Source organism: Panthera pardus, unplaced genomic scaffold (genome assembly GCF_024362965.1).
Source record: "Panthera pardus isolate Hobbes unplaced genomic scaffold, ASM2436296v1 HiC_scaffold_3, whole genome shotgun sequence".
NCBI lineage: Eukaryota > Metazoa > Chordata > Mammalia > Carnivora > Felidae > Panthera > Panthera pardus.
Window position 1 is genome coordinate 47,580,573 of NW_026526876.1, and position 13,598 is coordinate 47,594,170.

At 34.8% G+C, this 13,598-nt stretch overlaps 1 protein-coding gene across 1 annotated transcript in view; it reads left to right on the top strand.

Moving 5' to 3' along the window:
- The window catches only part of BRIP1 (BRCA1 interacting helicase 1), a 207,588-nt gene that overhangs the window by 137,784 nt on the left and 56,206 nt on the right, over positions 1-13,598 (top strand). Inside the window, 1 exon segment of the mRNA XM_053892318.1 lies at positions 276-397. Within this exon segment, the coding sequence (XP_053748293.1) occupies positions 276-397 (122 nt within the window).

A 13,598-nucleotide genomic window follows, 5' to 3' on the forward strand; every position in this document is an offset into this window, starting at 1 on the left:
TTTCTCAGTTCATCTGCAAGCTAATTCTACTCTGATGTGGTTTTTCTGTGGAAGTTATCTGGGAGATACAGTTTGTAAATTGGTTTGGTACCATATTACACAGAAATGCAATTTTGTGGCCCTTTTAAAACTTTATTTCATCATAGTTTTTTATTTTGATGTTTTAAAATTTGCTATGATGAGTACTTAATTAGATCTTTTCAAAATGACAAGAATAAGCAGTTTTGAGGAATTTTAGATGTAGTTTTTAAAATATTTATTTTTTATTGCTTAAGATGGAGCCCTCTTGGTAGCAGTTTGTCGTGGTAAAGTGAGTGAGGGTCTGGATTTCTCAGATGACAATGCCCGTGCTGTCATAACAATAGGGATTCCTTTTCCGAATGTGAAAGATCTACAGGTAAGCCATCAAAGCCTTAAGTTTTATTTACCACAGAGGTTGTTGATCTTTTTCTTTTTCTTTTTCTTTTTTTTTTTGTAGTTTTTACTTAAATTCCTATTAGTTAACATACAGTGTAATATTAGTTTTAGATGCAGAAGTTGTTTATCTTTACATAAAGTTGATTATATGTTTTTCTTATATCCTGAGATATTTAAATGCTTTGGTGATTCAGAATGAGTGAGAAAGGTTTGGTAGATATGGATTTATTTTATTTTTAACTTATATTGTCTTTTGCTCAATAAGAGTGATTTTCAAAGTGTGATCTTGGATCAGGAGTATCCGAATCACCTGGGAACTTGATAGAAATATACAGCTCAGTCTGAAGCCTAGCAATTTGTGTTTTATCAAGCTCTTAGCCACAGACTTACAAAGGCTCTTCAGGGAATTCTAGGGGACTTTCTCTCTGTCTCCCTTCTCTCAGTGCTATGCCCAGCCCTGCTGATTTCAGTGATTTTAGCTGCTCCAAAATCTGATCTCTTGGACCCCAGCTCAGTAGGACCACCATACTCTGCCTGTATGTCAGTGCTCTGTGCTTTTGTCAGGAAATTATACCCAGGAAGAGAGCTAAAAATCATGGAATTCACCTAATGGTTTCCCTTATCTCAGAGATTATAGTCTTATGCTACCTCATATCTACTCCCTGAAAGCAGTTGCTTTATCTCTTTTGTCCAGTTTTACATTTACTTAACAGTGGGAGGAGGGATCCCAAACTGGTTATTCTGTCAAAGCCAGAAACAGGAGTTTTGCTTCATTATCACTGATTGCTAACCATTATATTTGAAAAATTATTTGCAGCAATAACTTGAAGCCTAAGGTGATGTTATTTTCCATCACGAAGGATTTTCTCTTACTCCCTGCTGGAATTTGAAGGTTCTAGCCATCTGAGACCCAGACTTCAGGTTTTCTGGCCTTTGAGCTGAGCATAATTTGTATCCCTCTTCCTAGGGTACAGTCTGTTAGGGTCTCATACCAAAGCAAGAATTCTTTCCCTTACAGTTACATTTATTAATACTTCAGCAGACACTGTGAATTATACAATATTAACAGTAATAAACAGTATTTCTCTGGTTAGCTCCTATTCTTCCCTAACCTCTGGATTTCTTGAAAGTTTCTGAAAGTCCTTAGGAGGTTACCTAATTCTTTCAGCCTTCACTAACTTTGGTGGCTTTCACTACCTTTCTTCAAGTACCGTGACTCTTACTGAGAGTGCTGACAATCACGCCCAGAGCTCCTATCCTAAAATGGTTAATGCTGCCTCTGACTACTGATGAAATAGTTGACATCCAGTCAAGAAAACCGTTGTGTTCACTATCAACAGCTTTCATTGCCACATTCCATTGAAGCTGAATGCTGCTGATGGTACTGCTATTGGCAGTGTTACTGTCTCTCTTTGATGTCTTATCATTTTACCTTGGCCCTATATCGTTGCACTAATGCCACTTTGTTAAAGTGGAGAGAATCCCTTTCCCCTCTTTGTACCACACGTTCTCCTAATGTCTTAAATATATTTTTTCCCTAAAACTAGCTCTTTAAATTTTTGCTTATTATACCCTCTCTTTCTTGGACCTATGTATGAGTACTTGAGGACCATAAAAGAAGATAACTTTTTGGCTGATACTAGGTTGTACAAAATATGCTCACAAAAATAGCAAATCCTGAAGGGATTAATTCACATCAAACTCAATCGTGTTACATCTGAGAAGAGAAAGGAATGATGGTGTGGGTAGCTATCAAAAGGGACTTTAACTTTTCCTATATTTGTTTTAGTAGAAAACAAGTTTTAAGAGAATATGGTAAGAATAAAGATGTTTATTATGTCATTCTTTGAAAAAAATTTACATTTAAAGAAAATGTTACTTGTGAACAAAATTACATTTACCTTATATTTTCTCTACTCTCACTCCCAACAACTATGATTATGGGCATTGTTTTTGCACCGGTATTGAGTTCTTACTGCTCTCTTTCCTCAGCATTATTTTTTCTCAGGCAGTGTCTCACTCTGTCATACAAAAAAGATAGCTGGTAACCTGCTCTGACATTCCTTAATAATGGTCTTGCTTGTTACATTTCTGCTTATCTGAATTACAATGACTGACTGTAGTTATACAGAACAGCAAAACAACAAGCTTCACTGCAATCTGGGTGCAGAGGGGGAGGGTGGTTCTAAAGAAGTTTCCCCAGTAGTTCCTGAAAGGGGCAAGTGGAGTAGACCTAAGAGTAGTCCTAACTGCAGGGACAAGGGACAGATAGAGAGGAAAATTCTTTATTGGCAATACCAGATGTAAGGGAAGTGTATTTCTTACTGCCTTATGTCTAGATCAGTTCTTCTTATGTAGCAGACAAGTCTAAAATTTAATGGCTTAAAACAACCATCTGTTATGAGTCACATATCAATTGGTGGGGGGTGGTAGCTGGGTGGTAAATGATCTGAGTGAACTTGGCTGGGCTGCTCTGCTGATTTCAGCTGGGCTTAGTCACCCTGCTATGGTTTCACCAATGTAGGTTTGGCCCTACTGGGTCAGCTCTGCTCTACATATATCTCATCCTTTGTATACCAGCAGACTAGCCAGAACATTTTACCATGTTTTATACCTTGTCAGAGATAGAAGAAGGCAGCCTTGATTGTGCAAATACTTTTCAAATACCTACTTATATCACATCTGCTAACCTATTGCCCAAAGCATGTCATGTGCCTAACTAAGCCCAAAGTCTAGATCAAGGGGTGGGGTGTGGTTATTTTCTACCACACATGGCAAAGGGCTTAGAATCAAGACTCCAAAAAGGAGTTTTGGCTTTTTTTGTTTTAATAACTAAAGAATATTTATAAAGCATCCATTCAAAAGACTGATGTTTATAAGCTTTAGGAGTATAGGTATACAATTTTTATAATAATTAGGAAGTTCTTTTATCATTTGGAAGTGACCAGAATATAGCCATCAATACCTAAATTTTCTGAATACTTGAAATAAATCAGAACACCATTATGGGTGATTTCTTTTTTTTTTTTTTTCTGAACTTGGAATTAATATTTACTATATATATGATTGACAGGTTAATTGCCATAAATTACAAGAAGTACTACAAATCAATATCAAATAACTAAATGGAATAAGAAAAATGCAAAAGTCATAAAACATAATCCACAGAAAAAAGTGCAAATAACCAGAAACATATGAAAAAAAGATGTTCCTCCTGACCCAAGAGAGAAATGCAAATTCAAACAATGAGATATCTGTCTTGGAAAAGATTGAAATGAGTGATGATGCCAGTGATGGAAATAGACTATTTTAGAAGGTGGAAGTATAAGTTAACACACTCTACTGAGAGCAGTTGGAAATATCTATTTAAAGAAACGTCAATTTCAGAATTAAGCTATTGATAAATTTTGGAATCAGATACACCATGTTTAAGAATTTTTCCTGAAGGAATAGTTGTACAAATGTAGGAAGATATATGTTTATAGGTATTAATTGCACTTTTGTTTTCATATAAAAAAATTGGCAACCACCTAATTGCCTATCAACTGAAATCTAGCTAAAAAGCATATAGCAGTTGTCTATTGACTATCACACATTTGCGGAAATAGTAAGTTATATCTATACATACTGACAAGGAATGATAACTGATAAGTGATTTTTAATGGTCAAAATGTGTATAATCTGAACCCTTTTTTTGTAAAATACATGGTATAAATCTTGAATATGTATTTTAAAAAATCCAAAAGAGTACACATCAAAGTGAAACCTATGATTCTCTCTTGGGAGTGAAACTATGGAAAAGTAATCTTCAACTTCATATATTCTATATTGCTTAGTTATTTTACAGTGGCCATGTAACACCCTTGTTACCAGAAAAATACATAAATTTATATAATTTTAGATACATAAGTTTATATATTTTAAAATATATAGTACATAATTTTTGAAGACAGAAATTAATGCTGTTAATGCCGTTGAATAACTGTTATTGATATATTTACCAGACACCTCACTGACACCTGCTAGAGTAACTCAAAATTGTTTAAAAGTTCATTTCAAGTTATAAGCAAGGTGGTGTATTAGTAGACAATATGTGGAGCATTGGTAGAGAGTAGTATAAAACTTTAAATGAAGGGATGAAGCAATAAAAATAGAATATTGAAGAATGGTAATTATTTGGGAAATTTTAATGGCTAGATTATATGACATTCCAGGTTCTTTGTAACATCAGTGCTCAGTACACCACATTTTGCTCTGTAGTTGCAATTATGCTTACTGATGATTCTCGAAATGTATAAAAAATTCTCTGATTCTCGAAATGTATAAAAAATCAGCACAAATCATCTTCGGTGGTTCTCTCTGATCACTACCAGGGATCCATATTTCTTGTATCAAGTAGAAAGAAGCGTTCTTTTTTTTTTTAATTTCATTTTTTATTTTTTAAAATTTAATTCCAAATTAGTTAGCATATAGTGCAACAATGATTTCAGGAGTAGATTCCTTAGTGCCCCTTACCCATTTAGCCCATCCCCCTCCCATAACCCTCAGTTTGTTCTCCATATTTATGAGTCTCTTCTGTTTTGTCCCCCTCCCTTTTTTTTATATTATTTTTGTTTACCTTTCCTTATGTTCATCTGTTTTGTCTCTTAAAGTCTTCATATGTGTGAAGTCATATGATTTTTGTCTTTCTCTGACTAATTTCACTGAGCATAATACCCTCCAGTTCCATCCACATAGTTGCAAATGGCAAGATTTCATTCTTTTGGATTGCCGAGTAGTACTCCATTGTGTGTGTATATATATATATATATATATATATATATATATATATATATATATATACCATATCTTCTTAATCCATTCATCCATCGATGGACATTTGGGCTCTTGCCATACTTTGGCTATTGTTGATAGTACTGCTATAAACATGGGGGTGCATGTGTCCCTTTGAAACAGCACACCTGTATCCCATGGATAAATGCCTAGTAGTACAATTGCTGGGTCGTAGGTTAGCTCTATTTTTAGTTTTTTGAGGAACCTCCATACTGTTTTCCAGAGTGGCTGCACCAGCTTGCATTCCCAATGGGTGATTTCTTAAAATTCGTAAGTGATCCAACAAGTTATTGAAGATATTTATTTCGGATAAAAAAGGAAAAAAATATATAAATTAAATTTATAAATTATAAATTTATAATTATAAATTAAATATATTTAATAATTAAATATATTATATATTAAATAATTAAGTATATCATATATTTATATATTGTATATTATATTAAATAAAAAATATATTTTATTTAATTTATAAACATAAAATATAAAAGAATAAAAATATAAACGTATACGTACACAAATATACATATACATATATACAAATATAAACAAAATATAAAAGAAATACAAAAGTTTGATAATTAAGTCACTTCATTTTTTTGTTTTTGCCTATGCTTTTGGTGGCATATTTAGGAAACTTGACAAATCTAGGCCATGCAGATCTGTCCCAGTTTTCTTCAAAGAGTTTCATAGTTTGAACTCTGAAATTTAGATACGTGATCCCATTTGAGTAAAATTTTTTTAATGTTTATTTATTTTGGGAGAGAGAGTACGAGCAGGGGAGGGGCAGAGAGAGAGGGAAGGGGAGAGAGAGAGAGAGGGAGAGGGAGAGGGAATCCCAAGCAGCCTCCGCACTGTCAGCGCAGAGGCCTACGCTGGGCTGGATCCCACAAACCAAACCGTAAGATCATGACCTTAGCCGAAACCAAGAGTTGGACAATTAACTGCCTAAGCCACCTAGGTGCCCTGAGTAAATTTTTGTATATGACGTAAGATAAGAGTTCAGCTTCCTTATATCTGAAATGAGTCACTTATAGACACCATATAGTTTTTTTAATTCATCTAGCCAAATTCTGCCTTTCTGTTGGAGAGTTTAATCTATTCACAAAGTAATTACTGATAAGGAAGGACTTAGTTCTACTATTTAGCTATTTGTTTTCTGTGCTTTTTGTTTCTCAGTTGCTTCGGTATTACCCCTTTTTGTATTTAGTTGGGTTTTTTTGTTGTGTACTATTTTGGTCCCCTTCTTTTCTTTTGTGTACATTGTTTAGTTATTAGTATTACCTTGGGGATTACAAGTAACATCTTAACCTCTGTCCTTCCTGTTTTATATCATTACTGTCATAGATTGCATTTTTATACATTGTATGCTCATTAACATAATTTATAATTATTGTTTTACACATTTGCCTTTTAAATCATGTAGAAAAAAAGAATTACAAACTAAAAGTATAATAATACTGGCTTGTATGTTTAACTACACAGTTCTCTTTACCAGTGCCCTTTATTACTTCCTTTACTATAGTAGGAAGTATTAAGCTAAACTGAAGTACTTCCTACTATATTGCCTTCATTATATTATATTTTAGTGTTTATAAATGCACTTTGTAATCTGTTATATGGTGTACTTCAAGGATTAGGATAATTTCTTAAACATCTTTGTCTCTATAATTGGAATGTAGTGAGTGTTCAATAAATGTTGATTTTATTAACACTTAATATAAACTCATTTAATATATTTAAGTCTTAAATACATATATTTTCATATTTAAACATTCATATTTAAACATGTTTCATATTTAAACATATTTAAATATATTTATTATATTTAAGTATTAAGTATATTCAATATATTGATTGAAATAAATTAAAATAGAACTAAAAGTTAAATATGTATTAATATTCAGGCATACCTCTTTTTTAAATTTTTTCTTTTAGTTTAAATTTTTGTTTGTTAACATTCAGTGCAATATTGGTTTCAGGAGTAGAATTCAGTGATTCACACATACAACACCCAGTCCTCATCACAAGTGCCCTCTTTAGTACCCATCACCCACCTAGCCCATCTCCCGCCCACCTCCCTCTGTCAACCCATAGTTTGTTCTCTAGCATTAACAGTCTCTTGTTAATTTTCTCTCTTCTCCCCACTGCTTCTCATATATTTATCTGTTTTGTTTCCTAAATTCCACATAGGAGTAAAATCACATGGTATTTGTCTTTCTCTGATTAACTTATTTTGTTTACTATAATACATTCTAGCTTCATCCATGATATTGCAGATGGCAAGATTTCATTCTTTTTGTTGGATGAGTAATATTCCATCATATATGCCACATCTTCTTTATCCATTCATCATGTGTTTTGATTACTCCACTAACTGGCTGTTCCTCCATCTCTCCCCCTCTTCTTGGGCCTATTTCCTGAGATACCACAATACTGAAATTGGTACACTTCTCCCCCTCTTCTTGGGCCTGTTTCCTGAGACACCACAATATTGAAATTGGTACAGTTAATAACCTTTCAGTGACCTCTAAGTGTTCAATGTCACATGTCTCACTTTAAATCAAAAGCTAGAAATGATTAAGCTTGGTGAGGTAGGCATGTCGAAAGCTGAGATACGCTGAAAGCTAGGCCTCTTGTGTCAGTTAGCCAAGTTGTGAATGCAAAGCAAAAGTTCTTGAAGGAAATTTAAAATTCTACTCCAGTGAACACAAAAATGATAAGCAAAACAGCCTTATTGCTGATGGAGAAAGTTTTTTTGGCCTGGATAGAAGATCAAACCAGCCACAACATTCTCTTAAGCCAACACCTAATCCAGAGTAAGGCCTTAATTATCTTTAATTCTATGAAGGATGAGAGAGGTGAGGAAGAAAAGTTTGAAGCTAGCAGAGGTTGGTTCAAGAAGACATCTTCATAATATCAAAGTGCAAGGTGAAGCAGCAAGTGCTCATGTAGAAGGAGCAAATTATCCAGAAGATCTAGCAAAGATAATTAATCAAGGTGGCTACACTGAACAACAGGTTTTCAATGTAGATGAAACAACCTTATACTGGAAAAAGAGGCCATCTAGTATTGGAACATCTAGAAAAGAGAAGTCAATTCCTGGCTTCAAAGCTTCAAAGGATGGGGTGACTTTTCTTAGTGGCTAATGCAACTGGTGACTTTAAGCTGAAGCCAGTGCTCATTTCCCATTCCAAAAATCTTGGGGCCCATAAGAATTATGTTCTTGCTCTATAAATGCTTGTGCTTGTGCTCTATAAATGGAGCAACAAAGCTTGGATGACAACACATCTATTTACAACATGGTTTACTGAATATCTTAAGCCCACTCCTAAGACCTACTAATCAGAAAAAAAGAAAAAAAAAAGATTACTTTCAAAATATGACTGCTCATTGACAATGCACCTGGACACCCAAGAGCTCTGATGGAGAAATGCAATGAGATTAATGTTGTTTTCATGCCTGCTAATACCACATTCATTCTGCACTCATGGATCAAGGAGTAATTTTGACTTTCAAGTCTTACTATTTAAGAAATACATTTTTATAAGGTAATAGCTGCCACTGATAGGGATTTCTCTAATGGATCTGGGCAAGGTCAACTGAAAACCTTCTGGAAAGGATTCATTATTATAGATGCCAATAAGAACATTCATGATTCATGGGAAGAGGTCAAAATATCAGCATTAACAGGAGTTTGGAAGGAGTTGATACCAACCTGCAGAGATGACTTTGAGGGACTCAACACTTCAGTGGAGGGGTGCCTAGGTGGCTCAGTTGGTTGGACACCCAACTTCAGCTCAGAGTCTGGAGCCTGCTTCAGATTCTGTGTCCCCACCTCTCTTCTGCCCCTTTCCCTCCCCCCCCCCCCACACTCTCTCTCTCCCTCTCTATGTCAAAAATAAACATTAAATTTTTTTTAAAAAAATTATAAAAAAGACTTCACTGGAAATGTGGTAGAAATACTAAGAGAACTAGAGTTAGAAGTAGAACCTGAGGATGTGACTGAATTCCTGCAATCTCATGATAAGAATTTAATGGAAAAGGAATTGCTTCGTATGGATGAGCAATGTAATCTCCTAGTGAAGATGCTGTGAAGATTGTTGAAGTGACAGCAAAAGATTTAGAATATTACATTAACTTAGTTGGTAAAGAAGTGGCAGGGTTTGAGAGAATGGATTCCCAATTTTGAAAGAAATTCCACTGTGGGTAAAATGCTATGAAATAGCACCATGTGCTATAGAGAGAGTTCGTGAAAGCAAGAGTCAATCAATATGACAGACTTCATTGTTGTCATATTTTAAGAAATTGCCATAGCCACCCCAGCCTTTAGCAACCACTACCCTGGTCAGTCAGCAGCCATCAACACTGAGGGAGGAACCCCACCAGCAGAAAGATTTTGACTCACTGAGACGATGATTAGCACTTTTAGCAATTAAGGCATTTATGTTGTTTTTTTTTTAAGACATAATGCTATTGCACCCTTAATAGACTACAGTATAGTGTAAACATAACTTTTATATGTACTGAGAAATGAAAATTCACTTGACTCATTTTATTTTCATATTTGCTTTATCACAGTGGTCTGGAATCAAACCCATAATATCTCTGAGGTGTCTATTTCTATTTAATATAAGTTATTAAAATAGTATTTAGTTTTGTTGTTTGTTTTACTTGACACTGTTATTTAAAAACAACAATCCTAAGGCGCATGGGTGGCTCAGTCAATGGAACATCCAACTCTTGGTTTTGGCTCAGTTCATCTCATGGTTCATGGGTTCAAGCCCCACTTTGGGCTGTGCACTGATAGCATGGAGCCTGCTTGGGATTCTCTCTCTTTTTCTGTCTCTGCCTCTTTCCTGTACATGTGCACATGCGCTCTCTCTCTCTCTCTCTCTCTCAAAAATCTTAAAAAAATTTTTTTTAATCTTTATTTATTTTTGAGAGAGAGACAGAGTGTGAGCAGGGGAGGAGGAGAGAGAGAGGGAGACACAGAATCTGAAGCAGGCTCCAGGCCCTGAGCTGTCAGCACAGAGCCCAATGCGGCACTCGAACTCACAAACCGTGAGATCATGACCTGAGCTGAAGTCGGACGCTCAGCTGAGCCACCCAGGCACCCCTCTAAATAAGTAAACTTTAAAAAAATCCTCCAGTTCTATATACTTTAATTAAAACATGGTAATGATAGTAATCATTATTAGATGATAATAGGACATTAGTGAACATTAATATGACTTAAATGAGGCAACATGGTGTGTTGTTACAGTCATTAAAGGAGTTACAGAAGAAAATGCTCAATCCCAGTACCATTTTATACTAATACATAGTAGAACATCATAAATGAAGGGGGTGTCTTATATTGGTTATACTGATTGTCACTCTTTATATATTATTTTTCTGTTGCTGCATTAGTATGATCACATAGTAGCTTAAAACAATACACATTTCTTAAATGTCACAGTTTCTGTAGGGCAGGCATATAGGTATGGCTTAACCAGCTTCTCTCCTCAGGCTTCCACAGGCTGCAGACAAAATGTTGGCTGGGTTGTGTTCTTATCTGGACCTTGGGGTCTTCTTCCAAGCTCATCCAGGATGTTGGCAGAATTCATTCCTTATGGTTGTAGGACTGATCCAACCAGGGGCAACTCTCATCTCAGGCTATGCAGAGTTCCTTGCCCTGTGGCCTTCTCACAAGCCCTCTCACCACATGGCAGTTAACTTCTTCACAAGGTCAACAAGGTAGATAAGAAGCAAGTCACAGGTTCTGCTCATACTTAAGGTGAGAAGATTATATAAGACACAACTCTCTGAGTCACCTTATGGTATGTTTGCCATATTCTTGTTTTTGGTAAAATGAGATGATGAACTAAATGATTTCCATAAATGGCTCTTCCAAAACTAAAATAGTGCTTCAAATTACTTACTAGACTATAACTTAGGACTTTATTAATAGGACTTTTATATTAATACTCAGTCTATCACACAGAAATAAGTGGAAGCTATTTATATTGAAAACCTTAAATACTACAGCTTCTGGAAATGAAATAATCTATTTCTACATTATTTTCTTCATTGTTTCATTTGAATTCATATTTTAGAAGATTAAGATCAGTGTTTGAGTTAGAAAAGTGATTTGAGTGGGAAAAAGAACAGTGACATTAATTTTATGATACTAAAATTTTTTTCTTAAATTTGAGACACAGATTATGGAAATAAAAATGAAAATACAGTTTAAAATACTTACTTAAGACTCTTATAGTCTCAGTTGCAGAGTTTGGCTTTTAGAGAAGCAGGAAAATGTATGTTAGAGCCAAAAATATGACTTCTTTGGCTGTGACCAGGATTTCCTCTTCCCACCTTGGGGACTAGAAAGTAGAGGTAGGAAAATTTCATTTTGGAGCCAAGTGTGACTTGTTTAGTTCAAGTCGTAATTTATTGCCCATACCTCAGGGACCTGAAAATAAAGAAACCCACTATGAAATGTTGATAATGGGCCACTCTGAAGGGCAAGCATTAAGCTAACTTTCCCAGTGAGGGTTTTTTTCACTTCCACTTTTCCCAGATGCTTCTGATCATTCTATAAGGACATACTTAATCGTGTAATAGTTAAAAAGAAAACTTTCTGTGCACTAAACCATAGTATTTGAGGGGCAGGAAAGTGAACCAAGGCCTTTATATGATTAGATGTCGGTGGAAAAGTATAACTGAAAGAAAAGTTTTTTTAATGCGGTTAAGTCACAGTATAACAAGGCTGCCATTTAATGGATATCTAAAGCAAATCCTTTGGCCAATTAGTATGATCTAAAAGCTACAAAAACCTTCAACTTTCTAATTCAGACATCTACATCTCAAATTGGTGGCATATTCATAATTTGTGAGACATTATAAGGTACAATATTTAGATTTTAAAATTAAATTTTATTTATATTCCTTAACATAGTTTGGTAGTATATAGAAATTTGTTTTTCGTGGATATTGTGCCTTTAATTCCCCTGTGGAAAATTCATAAAACCACAGAATATGGCAAAAAAATCTTATACTTTAAAAATGTTCAAGTGGTATTTTAGATTTTTATAATTGGTTTCATAAAATTTGATGGTAACATTCAATTTCAGAAGTGCTCTTATAGCAATTGAAATAACTTAAGATGACAAATTTTATGTGCTTATTATTTTTCTTTATTAATATAATATGTTGAGTTATTAAAATTGATTTTATTTGGAAACTATTTACAATTCAGAGGATGATCTGATTAGTTATCTTAGTTTTGACATACAGTAACTATTATTTTTTTTAGCAAACTTCTCTTAGCTCTGAAGGTACTGAACTATATGAATATATTATTTTAATCAATTTTTAAAAGTTATACTCATAATTGAAAAATATAGGCATGTTAAATTAGTTATTGACTTTATAACAAACATGTATAAATTTATAGACTTCCATGCATCCTTGGCATTTTATAAACCTCAGAAAAGGATTTGTTAGCCTTTGCATGCCCCCAGAAGATAACACCATTGGGGTGCCTGGGTGGCTAAGTCAGTTAAGTCCAACTTCAGCTCAGGTTGCGATCTCATGGTTTGTGAGTTCCAGCCCTGCATCAGGCTCTCTGGTGTCACAACAGAGCCCGCTTTGCATCCTTTGCCCTTCTCTGTCTGCCCCTCCCCTGCTCACACTCTCTCTCTCTCAAAAATAAACATTTTTAAAAAGATATCAGCATTAATAAAACAGTGCACATTGAACCACATTCAACCAGTGTTTTCAAGTGTCAAAGTACTTTTTTTTAATTAAAAAAATTTTTTTTAATGTTTATTTTTTGTGAGAGCGAGAGAGAGAGAGCAAGCATGAGTCGGACTGAGCCACCTCAAGTATCAAAGTATTATTAGATGATAGCAATATATGAATTCTTAAATCTGACATTTCTTTTTAAGGAGATTGTTGTTGATTCCTCATTATTCCTTGTTCCTTTGGCAGCAGTGTGTATTTTCATCAGTAGATGAATGAAGGCAGGAATGTAAAGGGCTATAGTATATCAAGACAAACAATTTCGGAAACAGAAACTATTCTTAATTTTAAGTAGGTTTATCTATTCCTTTTGTATCACTTCCATAATTGTGCTGATGATCTTGAGTATTGTAGCGTTCATGTATTCATTCATGTAATAAGTTTCTACTAAGAGCCTAATTTGTACTAAACACAGTAGGTATAAAAATGAACGTGATGCTGGGGCGCCTGGGTGGCTCAGTCGGTAAGTGTCCGACTTCGGCTCAGGTCATGATCTCACGGTTCATGAGTTCGAGCCCTGCATCGGGCTCTGTGCTGACAGCTCAGAGCCTGGAGCTGCT